Source organism: Schistocerca serialis, chromosome 3 (assembly GCF_023864345.2).
Source record: "Schistocerca serialis cubense isolate TAMUIC-IGC-003099 chromosome 3, iqSchSeri2.2, whole genome shotgun sequence".
Classification (NCBI taxonomy): Eukaryota; Metazoa; Arthropoda; class Insecta; order Orthoptera; family Acrididae; genus Schistocerca; species Schistocerca serialis.
In genome coordinates, this window is record NC_064640.1 from 129,581,573 (window position 1) to 129,605,788 (window position 24,216).

The following is a 24,216-nucleotide window of genomic DNA, read 5'->3' on the forward strand; positions in this document are numbered from 1 at the left end:
CAATGGTGCGTGGAACGACGACAGGAGGACTGGAACGGCATCAGATAGCGTTTTCAGACGAATCCAGGTCTGTCTGCTTGAAAACGATGGCTGCATTTTGGTTCGCCGCAGACAGATGGAGCGGCATCACAGTGATTGCACTCGCACGAGGCGTACAGCGCCTACTCAAGGTCTTATGATTTGGGGTGCTGTTGGGTACAACCACAAATCACAGTTGGTGCGTGTCCACGGCACTTTGGCCATTGATACCTACGGAAATGATTATTGGTTGTACAGGGTACCCTCCGACATGTACCTACCGTGGACTGCGGAGTATCTACGTAGATTGATGTGAATGTAGAAAAGGGACCAGTGCTGGCACATAGCCTACTCCTCTCGAATAGAACCATAGAACCAAGTGAGCCATCCAGCTTAACATCCCAATCCGACGAACGGATCGCCATCAACAGTCTCACAAGTAGTCACTTCATGAGACACTTCGGAGAAGTTTGGAATTTAATCCAAAAGATTGGCGCAAAAACTGGTGATCAAGAACCACCTCTCCTCCACTTGCCGTCCAAATTCCGCCAGCGAAAACGATGGCTGCATTTTGGTTCGCCGCAGACAGATGGAGCGGCATCACAGTGATTGTATTCGCACGAGGCGTACAGCGCCTACTCAAGTTGTATTCATCTCAGGAAAATATGTTCCCTGGAAGAAAAATAAGTGGTGGGACGATGTAATGAGAAGCTCTGTTCTTGCGTGGTTTGCTGGAATAGACGTACTGTAGCTGTTCCGGTGTATTGTGAATGTTTCGGTAACAGACGGGTTAAAAAAATTTTTCCTGTTTCGGTTGGGATTCGAACCGGCGTCCTTTCGAGTCGAACGCCACACCACACATGTGCGCTAGTGACCCAGGCTTCCGAGGCGGGTAACACAAGCTATGTAGCCAGAAATCTCCGTATATCCATTACAAACCGTTCCCTACATAGCAGCCGTGTTAATTAATTTCTCGCTTCTTTCAGAGCGATGCCTGAAGCTGACATTTAACTACACTGCTTAAGGCGGACCTCCACATAGGCGTGCGTTACCGTCTTAGGCTACGGAGGTGCGTATTGGATAACAGGTAGCAAGAAGAAAATATTTTCACCAGATGCATGATGGTTCTATCTCCAAATCATTTACATTCTTAAGGTATCGTTTCATGAACTAGGAAATTTTGCATATGTAATGTCGTTCCAAGTCTAATACGTGATTAGCAAAAACTCTTCATTATAAATTGACAATATGAGAGTTGGTTTTTCTAGCGCTAGTAACACTCCCAACCGAAACAGGAAAGATTTTTTTAACCCGTCTGTTACCGAAACATTCACAATACACCGGAACAGCTACAGTACGTCTATTCCAGCAAACCACCGCAAGAACAGAGCTTCTCATTACATCGTCCCACCACTTATTTTTCTTCCAGGGAACATATTTTCCTGAGATGAATACAACTTTATTTTGCTTTCCAGTGGGCGCATATTATTATTATTATTATTATTATTGCCATGTAAAAATGCAAGCTGCTCAACTGGAGTTCTCTGTGCATAATATGCCACAACAATGACTCTTGCAGCAGATAACTTTCAAATCAATAGAAGATAGTTGATAACCGGACCTCATATTTGTCGTTTTCTTAATTTTAATTTCATCGTATGGCTAGAGCCCCCCGTCGGGCAGGCCGTTCGCCGGATGCCAGTCTTTCGATTTGACGCCACTTCGGCGACCTGCAGTCGATGAGGATGATAGGATGATGATGAGGACAGCACAACAACCCGTCCCTGGGCGGAGAAAATTCCCCGACCCAGTCGGGAATCGAACCCGGGCCTAGAGGACTGACAATCCTTCACTCTGATCATTCAGCTGCCGGAGCGGACATATTTGTCGCGAGACGTGGGGAAACGTCTTACATTTCTCTACTTCTTCCGTTAATTCAACTTGTTAATATTTGCAAAATCCCCTCGCTTCTGAACTGATACTTTTATTACTAAGCTTAGCCGCGAGTCCGTAGAGGGTGGTATATGTGACGTACAGTACGAGTGGTCAGCATTTCCACCCGGAATTTGCTAGTGTAAGTCGGACCTCTCTTGATCCGTCTTGGTGGGTCATGTCGTCGGATTTCCTTCTACCTGTGCGCGGTACAGCTCTCGTAAATGTCGTCCCGTGCAGATTCTTCATTGGCGCACTGGATGTCTCTGTCGGTGGGAGCTAATTGTCTGAAATTGCTGTCGATCAACTTTGGGGTATCTCTTTACCCGAAATTAACATTCAGAATGCCGTAATATCACTTTTATTCCTATTAGATCAATAATGAATCACTCATGTCACGAACTACTCGTACCCGAGAGCATGGCTACCATCGAACAAGACAGGAAGAGCTCATAACGCCGACTCCCGACTTTGGCGCGCAGTCCTTATCTCTTACTAGTTTCGTCATAGTTGGTGGATTTCCGATCAAGTTCGTACTTACTAAGATATGCATTTGTTAATGAACGGGTGTGAATTTTAACGAGGCAAAATTATGATAAATAGTTTTAAACATCCAGAGGCTCCTCCTAGTATTCATGTTGTCATAAATGAATTTAATTATTAAATATAAATAAACAAAATCGGTGACTTTGGCGCCAAGATGGCTGTACTTCCCGTCATGTATATTTCCCAGGCTGACGCTTGTTGCTACGGTCCAGCGCCGAGCCCCACCCCACTACGCGCGACGTATGGTCGCTTCGTCACCTAGCCAGCCAGCTTGGGAAATGCTCTCCGATTCATGGCCGGCTACGGACTACAGCACTTCCTAACTATCGTGAATACATCAATAAGAGACAATAATTTATTAAAACTAGTAAAAGTGTCTTCCTCAGGTAAGAGGCACCTTACACGGTTCCAGATCGACGAACAATAATCAAGAATTTTTCGAACGAGTATTTTGTGAGAGACGTCCTTCGCACGTGAATTGATTTCTTTAGTCTTTCCTCAATGTGTTATGCTTGTTACAAAGTCATTACTTCAATAACATACCTGTTTCGATATTCCGTAAGCAGGTAGTTTATTTTTACTAGTATCCTGTGTGGATTGTGCTGCACTATCTGCAGCCTTCTAGATGCGTGAATAGAGCAAACTAGTCGGTTCTTCCGAAATTCATGTTGATCCTGCCGAAGATTTCAAAGGTCTTCAAGAAAGTCGTCATATACGTGCACAAAATATGTTTCATAATAATTCTATAATAAACTGATGTCATAGAAAGAGATCAATAGTCCTGCACATCTGTCCTACGATCCTTCTGAAACACATTAAAACGATCTGCACCTTCTTCAAAGCATGTAGGATACTCCATTGTTCCAGAGACCTGCCTCAGACTGTTGCTGGAAGAGTCAGTTCTACATATTCGACGTGGAATAAAATTGATATCACCTTTCCGTTTTTAATTCCATGTTCTCTTTTTCTAATCGTCCATTTTGCAACTTTGTAACTGTCGATAGTGCGAGCTGTGCTCAAATCATTTTCGGTGAAGCAGTTCGGATGATTTAATTCATTATTTCAGTCTTCGTTTCGTCGTCTTCTGTTTCGGTACCACCGTGACCAACGAGCATATGAGGAGTGGAAATTTCATACCATCTAAGTGCCATTTTTTCACGAAACACGTTTTCAGTACCATTGTGTTTTCGGTACACTGTTGCACGTCCCTAGACTTGTTCCACATGCCAAATAACTGAATAAATGTTTCAAACATTCATTACTACATGGTGTTTGTGCCACGAAGTGCTTTCCTCTGAAGATCAAAGTATCATGCATCGAGGTCTTTGCTCAGCCAAGGATGGTTTGAAGAGATAACATCCAAGTTTTTGGTAAATGGACACATATTTTTGAGCTGCTACAGAGATTGTGCAGTTATAGAGAAACGAAGAAGCGAAAGTAGAACTTTTGTTCGTCAGAATTTACACAAGATTACTTAATTTTAAAGATGCTGCTGAAACACTGTTGTCAATGCATGCGTGTAACATCTCCAAATTCAATATGATCGGGTTGTCTTACACTCCTTCATCTCAAATAGCTATTAAAAGTTCTTACTCACAGACAAGAGAATGGGAAAATGTCGAAGCAATAAACAGATGAAGGACCGTAACTGATGTCTAAAATTCCAGCCATATTTATCAGTTCCAAACAGAAAAACCTTTTGACGACGTTAACAAAAAAAATGGCTCTGAGCACTATGGGACTCAGCATCTTAGGTCATAAGTCACCTAGAACTTAGAACTACTTAAACCTAACTAACCTAAGGACATCACACACACCCATGCCCGACGCAGGATCGAACCTGCGACCGTAGCAGTCCCGCGGTTCCGGACTGCAGCGCCAGAACCGCACGGCCACCGCGGCCGGCGACGTTAACATATCCTCCTCATCGGCAGAGGGAGTTTTACAGTAAATTTTGCAACGTCTGATCCCAATAATGGAACTGTGTAAGAAGCAGAAGTCAGTAGTGAGAAATCTTCCTCCTTCAATATAATTTTATTATTGTGCTGTATGAAATTTAAAAGATATAAGAAATGCTCTTTGTTGTCTACAGTTTTGCTAGTTACAATATTACTCCTCCATTTCTATACTGGTGCTATGACAAAATAACGTAACGCCTCAATGATCATGGCACATATTAACCCAAACCTTCTTATTGGCACTTAGAGCCAGTCAGTTCCCTGGCATGACACTTTGAATATCCTTGATACATTATTTATTTTCTAATTTGTCTCATTATTTTTTGCAGTGATGATTTGAGCAGCATAAGTATCAGAATACTTTCTCAATGTTCTGAATAAACATACGTTGTATACAAAAAGAGATACATTGTTTTTTATTCTCCTGACAAATGTAATATTTGGTACTCAGAGCGTTTGACATTTACACTCTTCATAATATGAACAACTAACTTTGGCCTATTGATTTATTTCATATAGAACCATAGTTGTTATATTTGTTTGACAACTCGGCAAGTGTGATACTTTCATTGAACGCGTCTTACATAGCTGTCCTTGTTTTGACTTTGTTCAGTTTATGCCTTTGAGCCAGGAATCGACTTCGTTTCTATTACTTGGTAAGTTCTCTCTGTTATTAAGAAACTTTGTAAACCGTTGTTGACCTTTAGTAGGTCGCTCCCATCTGTCACTGTCTTCATGATATAGTTCTCAACTTATTCCGTAACCACCCACACTCTCCTCCCAAGTACTGAATGCTTGCTATTGCCTACTAAGGTAGTTTTGGTCATTTTCTTTCTTCGTTAAGTAAGAATGCGTTTCTATCTTGTAGCTCCGCACTGCTGATGAATGATGCTACTGTAGCTTAATGGTTCCTATACCCCAACTCTACATTTAATGACTCGATAAGTTCAGAGTGTAATTGTTACCAGCAGATCAAACACATTTTCAGCACTAGTGGGTTACTAACCAATTTCTGTAGCCAATTTTTGGAAATTTCATGTGTACAATGACACCAGAATCTATGTCCGTATTAAAATATCGATGGGGATCCTGGTGCACTATTTTACGTTTGTGACGTCACGTGAGCTGGTCAGTGACCTACCCATGGCGTCAAAAGCCATGCCCATATCTACGAAGTCATCATTGTGACGCACGTCACTTTGCAATGACCTCATCAAGATTTCGGATGACGGTAAATTTGAAAATTAAATATGACAGTAAATCGAAAAATTATAGATGACGGGTAACGGTAAATTTAAAAACAGCCAGATGACATTGGTGGGTAAAATTTTTACAACCAATCACAGTACAGTATATACACACAATTTTCCCAAAGCCCGCCATTTTCAAAAGTATCCATAGCGAAATTTATAAAAAAAAATTGCAACCTCAGGGAAGTGAATGTTTTCTTTATGCGTCATGTTCAAAAGTATTCGGAGTATTGTCACAAGTTTCTTTGGGTGCCACGTTGAAAAGTATTTGATTATACGTAAGTTCATACACACACACACACACACACACACACACACACACACACACACACACAGTGAGCAATTTGATCACTGTAGCAAAAATATTCACTGTTTTCTGTTCGGCAGTAAAAATTTTCCCGCAAGCGCCATCTTGCAATGTGATTAGCTGAAAAATATTTCGCACGAATGCCACCTCCTTCTTTAATTTTCCATCTCCTACCATCTGACATCTTGATGGCATTATTGAAAAAGGGGCATATCTTGTAATGTAATAATGATGATGTCATAGATGGGGATGTTTCTTCTGACATCATGTGTAGGTCACTGACTTCCTCATGTCACGCCACAAATGCAATGTGTGTATCTCCAATCTACACGTGGCAAACCAAAATCTCTATCACTGTCACTTGATCGAGGAATTTTTCTGTGGTATTTTCAAAACTTTCGCCGAAACTTTTCGTCACGTTGTTTCTTGATGGAGGTGAGCAATAGAACATCTGATTACATTTTTTGCCGAACTTTCAATATTATCTTCACTTGGATTCTCCCACATTCTTACTGTATTTACCTTACTAGACGTTACTGATTTTTCCCTGTACTTGGAGTTCAGCCTGTAGTTCCAGTAAGCACTCTATTCTGAATTAAATGTTGCTATTTATTTCTTGTTTCAGCCACCTTTCTGCTCCAAGTATAGTGTAGCGTTACCACTGTTAATAAGTGAAAATAATTGTGGCACCTTACCCTGAACACTTCTGCAGTTGACTAATATTAGGTTTCGTTTCTCGATTTGCAAGACCATGTATTCTCCTATATAAGAAAGAGAGAGGACTTGCTGTTCGCTCTGCAGTGTACTGCATCTCGTTGCTTACTGATCCTTCAACGTAACCTACTGACTTCAAAAATCAGCATTCGCATTCCACACGTACTCTTCTATCCAAACACTGCTTCAAGTAAAACTTTGAACATAGCTGCTAAGGTTCAGTGACCGTGTCAGAATTATATTAGAACAAATAAGCCCTCGGTCACAAATATTAAGTCTGAATTGACCAGGTTTCGACGATACTATGAGCGTCGTCTTCAGAATTAAACTAACTGTTCTAAAACGTATTAGGTATATAATACATTAATAAAATTAAAGTTTGTACTGACTGGAAAGAGATGCAGTACTTACAAGTCACATTTTAAAAAACTCTAAGCCGGAAAGGCGACGTCATGAATAGTTGTAAATAAGATGGCGAGCCGCTAAGGGCTGCTCGTACTTGAGTGAACAAGACTGTTGCAACCCTTGTTACGTACTACATTTACGTTTAAGTACTAGGCTACACACCACACAAATACCTTTATAAAAGACCTCCTAACATTTAAATATTTATTCGATGTTAACATATTACTCTTTTGCAAAAATGCTTTTCTTACTCTTGCGAGTCTGCACTTCATATCCTCTCCATTGCTGTCATCGTCTGTTTTTTGCGGCGCAAATAACAAAACTAACATGACACATAATACTCTTAGTGCCTCATTTCCTAATTTAAGTCCCTCAGCATCGCCTGATTTCATTCGACTATATTTAATTACTATTTCTTTACTTTTTATTAATATTCACCTTATAAGCTCTTTTCAATATCCTATCCATTCTAATCAACTTCTCTTCCAAGTCCTTTGCGGTCTCTGACAGAATTACGATGTCACTGGCAAACCTCAAAGTTTCCTTCTCCCTGAACTTTAACCCCCTTTCAACATTTCCACGTAGTTTCTTTCACAGTTTGTTCTATGTACGGGTGAAATAACGCTGGGTATAGGCTACAATCCTGCCTCACTCTCTTTTCACCTACTTACTGCTTCCCGTCCATGCTCTTTGACTTTTATCAGAGCAGTACATACGTTCCTATCGTTCAGATAAAGGATCAGTAAAATTGCACATGCTTCTTTTTACTAGCAATATTAATAAGTTCATACACTAAACTTCAAAACTGAATATTTATATTCTAATCCTGTGCGTGGCTACAGTCGAAATACGCTTGTTTTCCTATATAATCTTGCATATCATTTGAAATTCTTTCATTCTTTTGTTTTCTCACGCGCCTTGTCTGTCTCTCACGTACTTTCATAGGTGCTCGTCTCCCTTTTTTTATTTTTATACGTATTATTATTATTATTATTCACGTTTGGGACCCGCCTGAATAGACATGCGTGTTAAAGTGCTGCTCCTGGGATGGGGAGGTGTGCCGACACCAGATCCAATCCACCCAGCGGATTAACGATGAGAGCGGTGTGCTGGATGTGGTTTTCAGGGGGTTTCCCAATCCGACTAGGAAAACACCGGGCCGTTACCCAAATCCTGCCTCAGTTACGCGATTCGCAAACATTTAGAACACTTTCGCTCACTATCACATTAATAACGCTTCACTCAGGGCCTCGCTGAAAACATTTTATGATATCGATTCGTCTGTAGTTGTTGTGGTTAAGTGTGAATATACCGCCGTAGTGGAACTTAAAAAGTTCATCTCAGGCAGGTTTTCTTTTTACATTTAATTGGTACAACCATGACAACAGCAGCAAATCCACTGAGGTTTTCTAGAGCTAGTGGATCTAATGTGAGGAGAAGTTAGGTACACATATACCGAGCCGGAGGGTAGCGGGGTTGCGAAGGGAGGGCATCTGGCAGCCCCTTAAATTAACCGTGCCAAATTCGTTCTTAGCCATGCCGACCCGGGGCTGATGAGGGTCAAAGGTATAACAAAACGAAGATTATTTACCTTTGAGCCATACTGGACCAGAGGATGCACAACAAGCGGCATTTTCAGAGTTTTGTGTTAGCTTACCATTGTGACCACAATACTCAGATTCTCTCAGGATGGTTGCTTTTCCTCTCGTCAGACCAAATTTTTCCTGTCATCTTGGGTTTTTCTGACAGGTCAACTGTCCACTTGTCAATTTTATGCCTTTTTTTCTGTCTACTTCCTTCTTTTACTGCATCGATTCTTTTTATTGTTTCAGTTTTAGTTTTAGTTTTACTGCCATGTAGTTAATATGTTTGGTTCCATTCTTTTAATATACCCATAGAACGTGTTTCTCTTCAGGGTGGGCCCCACAGCCTCAATAAATTAGAAAAACGACGATTCCACCAGGCTGTGTTTTAAATTACTTAATTTGCACTGTCCATTTTCAAGTACATCTAAAACACATACAACACACTTATAAAAATTTAAAAAAAATAAAATATAGCAAACATATAAAACTATAATTACAGTGGATATTATACGATTTTCATGTTTTCGCTCTTTTTTATTTTTTCATATTTTTTTGTTATGGGGTATTCTGTGTTTTATTGATGCACTTGAAAATGGAGAATGTCCTAAACTAGATGTGCAAATAAAGTAATTTAAAACACGGCCTGGTGGAATCATGTCATTCACCATACAATTTTAGCCTGCGTTATTTCATGTCTGAATAAATGTTGATGAACTTTTCAAATTTTTTATTTGGTCATGGTATGTGCGTTCCTTCTTGTGTATGATATGAACTAACCTACTACTCTTCATTCTCTCTTTTGGACTACTTCCGAGTCCCTCTTACTGTTAAATAATGTGTGTTTCAGCCCCATAAATGTACTCTGGTTTGATGGCTGTGTTGTAGAGTATTTTGAGATGCACATTTGTTATGGATGTCTTTTGTAAGCCTGGAAGCTGTTTCCATTTTAAGACAAGAATTTCGTCACAATTTTTCGCCAGGTCAGTTGCCTGAATGGTTTCACCTACATATTAGACCTGAGACACTCTCTCAGGTATCCTGTATTTTACTAAAATGTAGACTTTCACGGCCGGAAATGTCATGTCCATTATATCGTGGTGGGCTGATGAATTCTTTGTCAACTCCCAACGTTTCGTCCCCGTCTGCGGGGGACATCTTCAAGGTGGTCTGTAGCTCCATGGAAGGTTTCAACACACCCACTGGCTCGCTACTGACTGCCGCTAAATTCTGTGACCGCGCGCCCCTGCGCCGAGGCGTGACGCCACGTGTTTTGAAAACGTCAGTGCAATAGGCCGCTGTCCGTCGCCGTCGATCGCCGTTGCCATCACCTAGTGGTGGACGGGTGATACACATCTTCTTCAACATCGGCATCCATATACCGTTTAATTTCACGCCCTCCTCCTTTCGAATGAAATTATTAGGATGTTTGGCGATATCGATTGCCTCCCTGTAGAGCCTTTCGTAATATCCGCTTGTGGCCGCTAGTACTTGCGTCTCCTCAAAACGAATATGGTGGTTACCTGGTTGGAAAGTATGCTCCGCAACAGCTGATCGTTCCGTTTCTCCTCGCCTACAATTGCCCTTGTGCTCTTCCAAACGCTTTGAAAAAGTTCTTTTTGTGGTACCCCCCTTGAAGATGTACCCCGCAGACGGGGACGAAACAATGGGAATTGACACAGAATTCATCAACCGACCACGGCATAACAGCCCGGATAATTATAATGGACATTCTGAATTTTGTTTTTATAATGTCGGATTCTAGGTTATTACTAGACATGTTCTATTTTTTTTCAGAAGATATTTGCAGCCATACTATTTCTGGTGTTTCTTTAAGAATTTCCATATCCTTTTGTGATGTTTGAATGTCCTGTCGTAAACTCGCCAGGTTGTCCTTAAAAACTAAGCAATATATCATAATTTTTTTTCATTTTTTTGATTTTTAATTATTATTTTAAATGTTCGTGTAAGAGCATCAAAAAGTACTTAAGTTCGCTAGATTCGAACCACCCATGTGCTAAGGAGTGGTGATGTGCGTGTTGCAGCCTGAAGCCCCCGCCGAAGGACGGCGTGACGAAGAGCAACCCCAGCAAGCGGCACCGCGAGCGCCTGAACGCCGAGCTGGACACGCTGGCCAGCCTGCTGCCGTTCGAGCAGAACATCCTGTCCAAGCTGGACCGCCTCTCCATCCTGCGCCTTTCCGTCAGCTACCTGCGCACCAAGAGCTACTTTCAAGGTCAGCCGCTGCGCCGCGCTACGCTGCACTTCTGTGCCGCATCCCCTCCTCTTCTCCGAGGACACGTCTTCTTTCGTGGAACACACCAAGCTGCGCAAGTTTTGCAGCAAATGGAAGTCACTAGTGAAGCATGCTGGGAGACCACCATAGCAATACAGCTGTTTTTCATTTTTAAAATGTTTTTACTTTCTTTCGTAGTTGCGTTCATCACAAATTTATTAGTATCCACTTTCAAAAACAAGTGACATCTTCTGACCATTGCCTATAGTCAAGAAGTACACTACTGGCCATTAAAATTGCTACACCAACAAGAAATGCAGATGATAAACGGGTATTCATTGGAAAAATATATTATACTAGAAATGACAGGTGATTACATTTTCACGCAATCTGGGTGCATAGATCCTGAGAAATCAGTACCCACAACAACCACCTCTGGCCGTAATAACGGCCTTGATACGCCTGGGCATTGAGTCTAACAGAGCTTGGATGGCGTGTACAGGTACAGCTGCCCAGGCAACTTCAGCACGATACCACAGTTTATCAAGAGTAGTGACTGGCGTCTTGTGACGAGCCAGTTGCTCGGCCACCATTAACCAGACGTTTTCAATTGGTGGAGATCTGGAGAATGTGCTGTCCAGGGCAGCAGTGGAACATTTTCTGTATCCAGAAAGGCCCGTACAGGACCTGCAACATGCAGTCGTGCATTATCCTGCTGAAATGTAGGGTCTCGCAGGGATCGAATGGAGGGTAGAGCCACGGGTCGTAACACATCTGAAATGTAATGTCCACTGTTCAATGCGAACAAGAGGTGACAGAGACGTGTAACCAAGGCACCCCATGCCATCAAGCCGGGTGGTACGCCAGTATGGCGATGACGAATACACGCTTCCAATATGCGTTCAGCGCGATGTTTCCAAACACGGATCCGACGATCATGATGCTGTAAACAGAACCTGGATTCATACAAAAAATGACGTTTTGCCATTCGTGCACCCAGGTTCGTCGTTGAGTACACCATCGCAGGCACTCCTGTCTGTGATGCAACGTCAAGGGTAACCGCAGCCATGGTCTCCGAGCTGATAGTCCATGCTGCTGCAAACGTCGTCAAACTGTTCGTGCAGATGGTTGTTGTCTTGCAAACGTCCCCATCTGTTGACTCAGGGATCGAGACGTTGCTGCACGATCCGTTACAGCCATGCGGATAAGATGCCTGTCATCTCGACTGCTAGTGATACGAGGCCGTTGAGATCCAGCACGGCGTTCCGTATTACCCTCCTAAACCCACCGGTTCCATATTATGCTAACAGTCATTGGATCTCGACCAAAGCGAGCAGCAACGTCGCGATACGATAAACCGCAGTCGCGATAGGCTACAATCCGACCTTTATCAAAGTCGGAAACGTGATGGTACGCATTTCTCCTCCTTACACGAGGCTTCACAAGAACGTATCACCAGGCAACGCCGGTCAACTGCTGTTTGTGTATGAGAAATCGGTTGGAAACTTTCCTCATGTCAGCACGTTGTAGGTGTCGCCACCGGCGCCAAGCTTGTGTGAATGCTCTGAAAAGTTAATCATTTGCACATCGCAGCATCTTCTTCCTGTTGGTTAAATTTCACGTCTGTAGCACGTGAACTTCGTGGTTTAGCAATTTTAATGGCCAGTAGTGTACATCATTCGATTCGAAGTGTAAAATAAAAACCATTTAAGAAACCTTATTAGCACTATGTGTGGGCGAAATGAAAGTACGGTTCAACACGGTAATTCAACGGCCTTGTCGCAGTGGCAACACCGGTTCCCGTCAGATCACCGAAGTTAAGCGCTGTCGGGCTGGGCTAGCAGTTGGATGGGTGACCATCCGGTATGCCGAGCGCTGTTGGCGAGCAGGGTGTACTCAGCCCTTGTGAGGAAAGCTAAGGAGCTGCGTGATCTAGAAGCAGTAGCTCCGGTCTCGTAAACTGTCGTACGGCCGAAGAGCAGTACACTGACCACATGCCTATAAGCTGAGGATGACACGGCCGGTCGGTACCGTTGGGCCATCTCGGCCTGTTCGGGTGGAGTTTTTAATTGTTTTTCTCTCTTTCAATACGGCAATTACAAACGTATCTGATTTATGAAAGTATGGATCACTGTGAAATAATTCAATATAACAGTTATGGACAGTTCATATTCACACATTTCGTATCTACTTCTGTTTAAACATTTAAAATTTAGTTGAAAGTGATTTGCAAGGTGGTAATATCGGCATAGTGTTTGAAACAAAATTCAGTATTTTTTTATTCCGTTGGCAAATTCACTGCTTCCGAGACACGCCATTATGACAGTCCAAAGAATTATTACGAGGAAAATATACCGTTTGCGACCACAGCTATTTTTAGTCTACTTTAAAGAAAAAAATTTGGAAACCGTAATAAACAACTTCGAATAGTAAAGAAAAAATGACATTTTCATCCGTTTTCAGTTTTAGTAGGAAACGATCCGTTGTTAGAGAGAGAGAGAGAGAGAGAGAGAGAGAGAGAGAGAGAGAGAGAGAGAGAGAGGGAGGGAGGGAGGGAGTGAACAGCGGGGATCTTTGTAGCCCTCCTATCTCTTTTATGTGTTTAGTGTGTGGAAAACAGACTACTCTTCTCACATTTTTTGCCTATACGATTGTGTCAGAACAATCTACTTGAACGTTATCAGTTTATCACTCTTGTGAACATCAGAATTTATGCCCTCTCCTAATTTCAAATTGACATAGCCGTTAGAAATTTCAGCTTTGTACGGTATAACTTCCGTTCTTCATTGTGCGAAATGGTTTCGAACGAATATCTTTTGTTTGCTGAAGGATCTCCAGGACAATTTGAAAGAGGTTTCAAATGCCTTAATCAGTGCTTCCTGTTATTTCTAAACAGAATTTACGTTTTTAATATACTTGCTTTGTGTTAGTACTGGAAACGAAAACTTGTTTTGATATACGGCAGCTGGACAAAATTAATAAACTCAACACCTACAAATTATCGCATAGGGGCTCTCGTGGCGTCCAAAGAACTGCGACTTTCCATGAAGTTCGATAAGTCGGCATCACTGAGTTTTTTTGCAGTTCCGCAAATAAACAGTTTTAGTCTCTTAAGCGATGCTGGATAAAGGTCACGGAAAAGTATTTTTGTTTTTATATTCATGGACCACGTGAATATCAATTTTTGATTTAATTTCCCAATTTCCCAACAGTGTCGGTCAGATTGTTGCCGTTTACAATCTCCTTACAACGTCTCTCCAGTTTTGTCTCTTAGCTTCTGAAACTGGACCTTTTTCTTCCAAGCCAGTCCACAATCACTCTACATTAGTCGAATAAGAGAGCTGTGAAGGTCTGTAAAGACCCACGAACGAACATCGTTACCTAAAATTGCTTCATAGACCTTAACAATTACTTTTACTTTCATTGTGGTCACAGGACCCTCTCAAAAATACCACATGACAGCTCAGACCATTACGTAATTCTTCGGAGTTGAAGAAGAAATAAAAAGTAAAGATTATACGTCCCGTGGAAGACGAAGCCATCAGAGTTGGAGTACTAATCTCGTATTATACATAGCTGTGAAAATCAACATGACGTGACACTATAGAAGGGTACAATCTGATGTTCGTCAGGATAATCGGACGGTGACAAAACATGAGAACTGCTTCTTAATAACTGCGCTAACTCACTCGGCTTCGCATTTGGAGAAATATAGTTAAAGATATCAGCTTCTTGTAGGTAAACACTCCCGCTGTAAGGCTCGGGGTAAAATTTGCCGTTTGGGCCACATTACACACGATTATTAAACTGTCCATGAAACATTTAAAAAATCGGTGCAGGTAAACGACCAAGAACAATGTGTCAAATGATACAGTAGGTGAAAGATAAGCCCTCATCATTTTATACAATGTTTATAAAATGTCGTCCACCCTGCGGCACCAGTACACTTCAATCGTAATCTAATTCTGCCTATACCCGGCCCAGCGCATTAGGGAGTAATGTTAAGAATAGCTGCTTCGATTCGATGTCGTAAGTCTTCGAGGTTCTGTGACAGAGGTGGAACATAAACGCTATACTTCATGGAGCCGCCGGCCGCGGTGGTCTCGCGGTTCTAGGCGCGCAGTCCGCAACCGCGCGGCTGCTACGGTCGCAGGTTCGAGTCCTGCCTCGGGCATGGATGTGTGTGGTGTCCTTGGGTTAGTTAGGTTTAAGTAGTTCTAAGTTCTAAGGGACTGATGACCACAGCTGTTAAGTCCCATAGTGCTCAGAGCCATTTCATGGAGCCCCAGAAGAAAAAATCGCAAGGCGTCATTTCTGCCGTCCGTGGTGGGCACTCGAGCAGCGCCACGTCAATGTCTGCAACACGGCTTATCCAGTGACGAGGCAATGTCTCATTCACGTAGTCTCGAACACTATTGTGGAAATGTTAAAAGATGCCATCATGCTGAGAGATGGAAGCCTTGCGATTATGTCAAGTTGTGACACGAGCCACAAGTGCAGCATGTCGAGATTCTACTGACAGTTTTCTCAGCGAAGAGTAAGTGTCCATAGACTTCTTGGACACGGCGCAGAACACGTTAACTTTGTCGGAGTCCTGGACATGTTAGACAACTGCATGTGGATTCTCTGCCACACATATGGGTGGTTAGTGTCGGTTGACTTTTCCCAAAAGATGAAAAGTGGCTTCGTCACTGAAGATTAATTTGTTTGCGAAGTCATCATTTGCAAGGCGATTCTACATATCGATGCAGAACTGCAGACGGCGCATTTTGTCGTCATGGCTTATGGTTTACAGTAACTGTAAATTGTATGGCTTTACTCTTAATCGCTTATGAATGATTTTCCAAAGTGGTGGCTGAGTTCCGCTCAGCCTCGACAGGTAGACTTCGTGGGAATTCGCAACATCACATCCCTAATATGGTCCAATATCTGTTCTGACATGCTACGCTTTGCATCGCACAAACAACCATCGTCCTCGATTTTTTTGTATTACTTCGCTGTGCTATTGTAAACTGGTGATGTCTTGTGAAGTTTGTCACAGAAAGCTCTTTGCACACTCACTATCGAGTGGCAACCCGCAAATTCTAGCACAGAATATGCTTTCTCTGCCTGCTTCACCCGCATTTTCAGAAACTACGGTTGTTGTTGGCTATGTCGGTTGTTTTCCAAACTAACTTTCCTCACCACGTTCAAATAAAACTTTGAGAGTTTGTCTTTCGCGAAAAATCTTCATGGAGTTTATGACAGCCCTGGATTTTTATATTTGTCGATAGTCACTTGGTATGCAAGAGCAGCCTCAATATGAACGTTTTGTTTATGCAAAATCCACCCCACTGTTTTTGTGTTATCCACGCACATGTTAATATCAGTATTGATTTTCGTGGCAGTAGTCACCGTATTAGAGGTAGAAATCCCTTTTAGTGTCTTCCTCTCACTATCAATAAGTTTAGTCTCTCTTCCACTATTGTGTGTAGGGAACGAAGTTTCTCACGAACATCACGTCATATTAGATCCACTACAATCTGCCTGTGTTTAAAGCTTTTAAGTTCCAATACGACGGTATACTCACTCTAAACCGCAACAACGGGTGAATTGACACCATAAAACACTTTCAGTGGAGTTACATAACGGGGGAAAACCAAAGTCAGTGACTGCGTACTATATTTAAATCATAGAACACGCTCCAAAAATGATGTTTCAAGGTTTTTCATTCTATTTTGTCTAATCACTGCATCAACGTAGTCTGTTTTTGAGCTTACATGACGTATGACCCAAATAACACAAATGAAAACAAAGTTCGCCACTTGAATAAATTGTTCTGGACATGGTTACGTTTTGAAGTAAATATTATTACTCGAAGTTAAACTCTGAATAGAGTTGTAGAATAATTTTTATTGCAGTGTCCCGATTCTTACAAAATTTGCGTGCTCATATAACTTATCTGAATAGCACGGGACGCATCGTAATCAGAAAACAGCAGATCTGTATTCTTATAGAATATCGAACGCATTATCTTCCAGTTTTCGTGTATATTCTACTGTGAAATGAAGTATGCTTTTAATGCAACGCATCAGAATTACCGTAAGATTTGTGTAACACGTAGAGCAAGGCGTACGCCATTCTAGTTAACGTATGCCACATGACGACCAATAAATACGTCGTCTGGTGAATGGTGGCTCTTGCGTGAGGTTTAAAACATGTCATACTGCGCTGCATGTGGGAGTTCGCGGAATACAGTTTTCGGTACTGTTCACTTCATTTACGGCCTTTACAATGGTAAATGTTATAAGGCACACTACATAATGCCAAGGGAATCATGCACTTTCAATGTTTAGAAAACTTTCGTAAACAAACTCTAAAATAATTCTTCCGACTAAGCAAGTTAAGTAGGTCGGAATATTTTACACTTGTACATACAGTTGATGTGTGTTGATTGGAATCAACGAAACAGTCGTTTCTTTCCACCTAGCGACAGAGCTTAACTTCCGAAATTTCACAAATTAACTTTCCGTACTTTCTAGTTTCTCGTTTTCAGTTTCACATCAAAAACTGCTTTAAACACAGTTCCCGGCTCACTTGTTAAGGATTTGTTTTGCCTGATTCCTGTTTTTCATTATCCGCGCAACTGTTTGCGGTTGCGAGTGTGCAGTGTAAAACAGATTCTCATATTTATAGAACTAAGAAGAATCTAATAATGTAAAAAAGGTCCCGTCAAATTCATAAAAAATATTGCTTGTTTTTTTGTCAAGAACTTTCTTATATATTAAAGCAACATTAAACAGGCACAAAGCGTCAAAGTATTGTTGTTCTCAGACTTTGACGGTATCTCCTCTTCAAGCGTTTCATATTAGAGATTTCCGTCATTATCATCGGATTCTTTCCATTCCAATGCGGAAAGTTGAGCTCCATGTCGAAAGACTTGACATTGCCCCATTTAAATCTGTGGCATAGGCTAGGCGCAGAACCGCATACCACCAAACCGATGTGGCTTGCAAGTTGTTTGCTCTCATTAGTTACGCAGAGTTTCTTTTCTTAGGTACTTTCCGTTCTGTTCGAGATTGTCACATCGTTAATGTTATGTGTTTCAACAAAAGGCAATGGCATAATTTCGCTCGCTTATATATAATTTGACTTTACCGCTCCAGTAGCATTGTTATTCAGAGAGAATTAAACGCTAATTTGAAAACAAATGTGTTCTCTGGAAGAGATGGCGTCTAACATGGCTCTCCGATCTGTTTGCACGTATGTCTATCCCTGAGCTATCCGAGATCGAAAGCTATGTCTGTTAACTGGTATTTCGTTTTATATTGACTCAACCAGTGAATAGAGCACACACTTGTATGCTGATGGATGACCAAGTACATTGTTTGCTACACCACTGATTATTGTTATAGTGGCAGGACGCTCAAAGTGACATAACATACTCGTCTTTGACATGAAATCTCCCCGTTCCCTTTCTCTGCTGCCGATAAAACACACTGTGGAATTCTCCCTGGTAGCTTATACGGATAAAGGTTGTATAATACTAAGGCGTGGTCCTAGTGCGTAAAGATATACACTGGACGAGAACTTGTGGCCTTTTATACCTCTTAATAAAAGCGAAGGTTAAGACGTAATTAGAGAGCCCTGAAAAATTTCCGATGCTGAAGACGTCGTGGTTACATACGAAAGGCCAATATCAGCCGTTACAAAAATGTTGTTCGAGGAACCAGATCGGCCATTAGCAGGGAAAGGGAGTAATAGAATGCAGAAGTAGTCTAAAATGGTAGCTTGATGCAGCTACCACCCTTCTCGGCGGGCATGCGGCCATCGTGAGGTGATATTTATGATAAAATTAAGAGGTAGGCCCAACACGCCGTGGGCAGTGGCCTATGCTCCCAAATACTGGGCTCCGGCGCAACCCACCGCCCAAAGCATACGCAAACCCATCTCCGCTGCTCACCATATTCTCATTGGAATATTCAGTTACAAGCATTCTTTGCTCTGTCACACCGTTCACAGTTAAGTGCAAAACTGCTCCCAGTTTTACCAAAGCGTAAAATACACAAATTCTTGCACGTAGAACACCAAACTTCGTCCTAAATCAAAATGTACACTACTGACCATTAAAATTGCTACCCCAAGAAGAAATGAAGATGATAAACAGGTATTCATTGGAAAAATATATTATACTAGAACTGACATGTGATTACATTTTCACGCAATTTGGGTGCATAGATCCTGAGAAATCAGTACCAAGAACAACCACCTCTGGCCGTAATAACGGCCATGATACGCCTCGGCATTGAGTCAAACAGAGCTTGGATGGCGTGTACAGGTACAGCTGCCCATGCAGCTTCGACACGATACCACAGTTTATCAAGAGTAGTGACTGGCGTCTTGTGACGAGCCGGTTGCTCGGCCACCATTGACCAGACGTTTTCAATTGGTGAGAGATCTGGAGAATGTGCTGGTCAGGACAGCAGTCGAACATTTTCTGTATCCAGAAAGGCCCGTACAGGACCTGCAACATGCGGTCGTGCATTATCCTGCTGAAATGTAGGGTTTCGCAGGGATCTAATGAAGGGTAAAATCACGGGTTATCACACATCTGAACCGTAACGTCCACTGTTAAAAGTGCCGTCAGTGCGAATAAGAGGTGACCGAGACGTGTAACCAATGGCACCCCATACCATCACGCCGGGTGATACGCCAGTATGGCGATGACGAATACACGCTTCCAATGTGAGTTCACTGCGATGTCGCCAAACACGGATGCGACCATCATGATGCTGTAAACAGAACCTGGATTCTCCCGAAAAAATGACGTTTTGCACCCAGGTTCGTCGTTGAGTACACCATCGCAGGCGCTCCTGTCTGTGATGCAACGTCAAGGGTAACCGCAGCCATGGTCTCCGAGCTGATAATCCATGCTGCTGGGAACGTCGTCGAACTGTTCGTGCAGATGGTTGTTGTCTTGCAAACGTCCCCATCTGTTGATTCAGGGATCGAGACGTGGCTGCACGATCCGTTACAGCCATGCGGATATGATGCCTGCCATCTCGACTGCTAGTGATACGAGGCCGTTGGGATCCAGCACGGCGTTCCGTATAACCCTCCTGAACCCACCGATTCCATATTTTGCTAACAGTCATTAGATCTCGACCAACGAGAGCAGCAATTTCGCGATACGATAAACCGCAATTCCGATAGGCTACAATCTGACCTTTATCAAAGTCAGAAACGTGATGGTACGCATTTCTCCTCCTTACACGAGGCATCACGACAACGTTTTACCAGGCAACGCCGGTAAACTGCTGTTTGTGTATTAGAAATCGGTTGGAGACTTCCCTTATGTCAGCAGGTTGTAGGCGTCGCCACTGGCGCCAACCTTGTGTGAACGCTCTGAAAAGCTAATCATTTGCATATCACAGCATCTTCTTCCTGTCGGCTAAGTTTCGCGTCTGTAGCACGTCATCTTCGTGGTGTAGCAATTTTAATGGCCAGTCGTGTATATTCATACTCTACAAATCGCTGGAAAATACGTGGAAGATCTGTCTGAATTCCACAGCTTTACATTTCTCTATACTAAAAACTATCTGCCAGTCTTTGTACGAGGCGAATATTTTTGAAGATCTCATGCAATATTACTAAACTTCAGTCACATAAAACTTATTGTAACTAACTTCATCATTTTAGTAAAATCATTGATTGCAATTAATAATATTCGGCAGCTGACCGACACACCATATGAACTCTTATCATAGTGTCACATTTCTCTGGGATACAGGTGGCCTTAATTCTGCACCTGTCCGTTGCCTGGGGCAAGGCTCTCTAGTTATCCTGTAGATTGCCTTACCAGGATATGGTGTGTTTATAAACGTCGAATCCATCAGTTTCCGCTGACCATGGCTGTTAAGATGTCACAAGTGAAGAATATGATTTGAGTTTCATATGATAGATGTCTTTCGATCTATCAATGCCATAGAAACAGTCGTTTTGTTGAAGGTATTCCACTGTGTTTGAACTCAGGATATGATCGAGAATCCTGTTACATAGCTTAACAGGCCTGCGGATCGTTTGTGCTACTTTTATAATGAGTGGATGTAATTTGTACTTAGCTACAGTTGTTGAGGACAGTTCTTTTCTTAAGATGTCTGCAGTTATTCTTGATTAAGACCACAGCTAATCCTTCTTGACCACTAGTACTGAAATCCATATGATTCAGTTTCTTCGGTACTTGAATTCACTAACAGCACCAGCCTGTTGTCGTCGGTTGTGAACAAACATTTGAAGAGAGAGTTGCGCAGGACGTGCGAGGGACGTGGGCTCAGATGTCAGGATTCGCGGCAGAATCACGAACAAGTTACTGAAAAAGACCGCAGATCACTTTGTTTACAAAATGAGTAAAAGATACGATGCAAAGAATTGTAGACCAGTGTTAATGACATCGGTATGTTCGAAAATCTTAGAGCATGATATTCTAAGCTTAAACTTTATGAAGTTCCTGGAGGAAAACAACAAGCACGGATTCAAAACGAAAAACAAAAACTAAACACTGGTGCGGAAAATAGCTTACACTATTAACACACGACGTCTTGCACACAAAGATCCTGTGCACACCTGAATTCAATCTCCTTTGATTCGCGAAAGGTATTTTACACCGAGCTGAATCATCGATTACCAACTAATATACAGTCATACGGAGTGTCTTTGCAAAAATGAGATTGGCTCGATGAATATCTTACTAATAGTTCCGAGGATGTTATATTGGACGACGAATGTTCCTCAGAAACAAAATAACATTAGGTATTAGTAAGTTTCATGCTCTACGCATTATTTGAATGATTCTTCAATCGATATGATGTGAAAATGTATAGTTTACAGAATATTTATAGCGTTAGCATCAATGAATACATATTTTTTGTAGCCTTATTCATGCTCTTACAATTAAAAACTAAACTAGGGTTCTATTTCTTTTTTCTCTCTTACAGGCTACCAATTTTTAAATAGAAATTTGTCAATGGAATAGAAGCAGCTGTTCACGAGGAATGATTTTAGGTTAGATTTAAAACTTGATTTGCTACATGTTGGACATTTTATGTTATTGGGAAAATGATCAAAACCTATTGTTGCTGCATACTGAACTCTTTCTGAACCACTGACAACATTAATATAGGGTAATAAAAGAAGTTCAGTAGCATCTCTAAAGCTCTTAATACACACGAGCGATTTATCAGAACATGATTAGCTTCACCATAAGATCGTTCGCTGACAATGCTGTTGTGTACACGAAAGTATCAGCGCTGTGCGATCGTAAAAAAATACAGAAAGTCATGGACAAAATTTTTACTTGATTAATGAATGGCAGCTCTCTTAAAATGTGGATAAATTTACGGTAATGAGGAGGAATCCTATAGTATCCGATTGCAAGATTGCTGATGAACGTCTCGAGCACGTCACATCGTATAAGTACTAAGGGGAAACACTGAGAAGTGATGTGGAATGGAAGAATTGTATAAAATCAGTAGTAGGAAAGCTGAATCGAGGACTCAGATTTGTTGGAAGGGTTCTGGGAAAGTACAATACATCTGCAAAGATAATGGCATAGAAGACGTTAGTGCGACCAATTGTAGAGTATTGTTCAAGTCCTTGGAGTTCTTATCCAGTAGCCTTGACAATAGGCATCGAACTATTTAAGAGACTGGCTGCTAAGATCGTGACAAATCAGTATCATCCATAAATAGTGTAACAAAAATGATCGTTGCCCTTAATTGGGAATCCTTGGAGGAAAGACGACGTAGTTCTCGTGAAGCCCCATTTGGTAAAGTTAGTGAAACTGTATTCTAAGAAGACTATCATTATTCTGTCCTCATTGTATGCTTCGTGTAGGAATCGTGAGAATAAAACAAGAGAGATTAAGGTGCCTACAGAGGCATATAGGCAGTAATTTTTCCTCGCTCAATCCGCGAACGGAACAGGAAAGAAAATTGATAATATTTATATGATGTGCCCTGCACCACTAACCGCACAGTGACTTTCGGAGTACACACTGATGAGCTAAAACATTGTGGCCAGCTGCTAAACAACGTGCCGATGCACCTTTGGAACGCAGTGCAGCAGCGATTCTTCCTGGCATGGATCCGATAGGTCTGTAATAGGTTTGCGTGGGTCTGTGGCACCAGAGTCTATGCATAGGTCACGCGATTCAGGTAAATTACGGGCCAGGTGGTTTGCGGGTTCGGAGCTGGCGCCCAACAGCGTCCCAGATGTGTTCATATCGGGCGAATTTTGTGTTGAAGGCATCAGGAGTTCATTGTCATGCTCTTCAGACCACTGTAGCACGATTCCTGTCCTGTGATACTGACAGTTATACTGCTGGAAAACGTCGGAAATACATCATGCACGAATGGATTTAGGTGGCCCAGCAATAATGGTCAGGTAGTCCACAAATGTCACAGTGCCAATGACGCTATGGACGACGAGGTGAATGTCGTCCATAGCATAATACTACCCTCACCATCCTTCGTCCGCGGCATGGTGTACGTTTCGAACAACTGTTCGCCGGCCGGAGTGGCCGTGCGGTTCTAGGCACTACAGTCTGGAGCCGAGCGACCGCTACGGTCGCAGGTTCGAATCCTGCCTCGGGCATGGATGTGTGTGATTTCCTTAGGTTAGTTAGGTTTAATTAGTTCTAAGTTCTAGGCGACTGATGACCTCAGAAGTTGAGTCCCATAGTGCTCAGTCATTTGAACCATTTTTGTACAACTGTTCGCCTTACTGACGTCGTATTCGGACACGATTATCGATCAGGTCAACAAGAAACTGGATTCATCCGACCAGACGACATGTTTCCGTTGATTCACGGTCCAGTCTCGACGATTCTGGTCCCATTGCAGTCGTAATTGATGATGGCGTTTGGGTGAACATGGAAACACGCTGAGGTCGTTTGCTGCGCATCCCAGTGTCCAGCAATGTCCGCTGAACGGTGTAATCCGAAACACTTGTGGCTGCGTTAGTATTTTCCTCTGTCGTCAGATGTACCACAGATCGCCACATACTCTGCTTTACAGAGCGGGAAAGCCACGTGCTGTGATTTGGCGTGAATATTCAACACCTAGTCATCCACTCGTGGCTTCATCGTCGTTCAACAACTTCTCATAGATGCTCGCGGCAGTAACACGCGATCAGCCGACCAGCTTCGCCGATTTCAAAATGCTCGTTCCCAGGCGCCGGGCAGTAAGAATCTGCCTATTGCCAAAGTCGCTTTTTTCAGTAGATTTCCCCA

General features: G+C 42.3%; 1 protein-coding gene and 1 pseudogene across 1 annotated transcript in view; both read left to right on the forward strand.

The window, feature by feature from the left end:
- LOC126469827 (circadian locomoter output cycles protein kaput) overlaps positions 1-24,216 on the forward strand; it is an 825,094-nt gene that overhangs the window by 289,665 nt on the left and 511,213 nt on the right. The window contains exon 2 of the mRNA XM_050097116.1: positions 10,759-10,949. Coding sequence (XP_049953073.1) covers positions 10,759-10,949 — 191 coding nt within the window. The remainder of the gene's footprint in view (positions 1-10,758; positions 10,950-24,216) is intronic.
- On the forward strand, positions 12,716-12,833 carry LOC126472145 (5S ribosomal RNA; annotated as a pseudogene).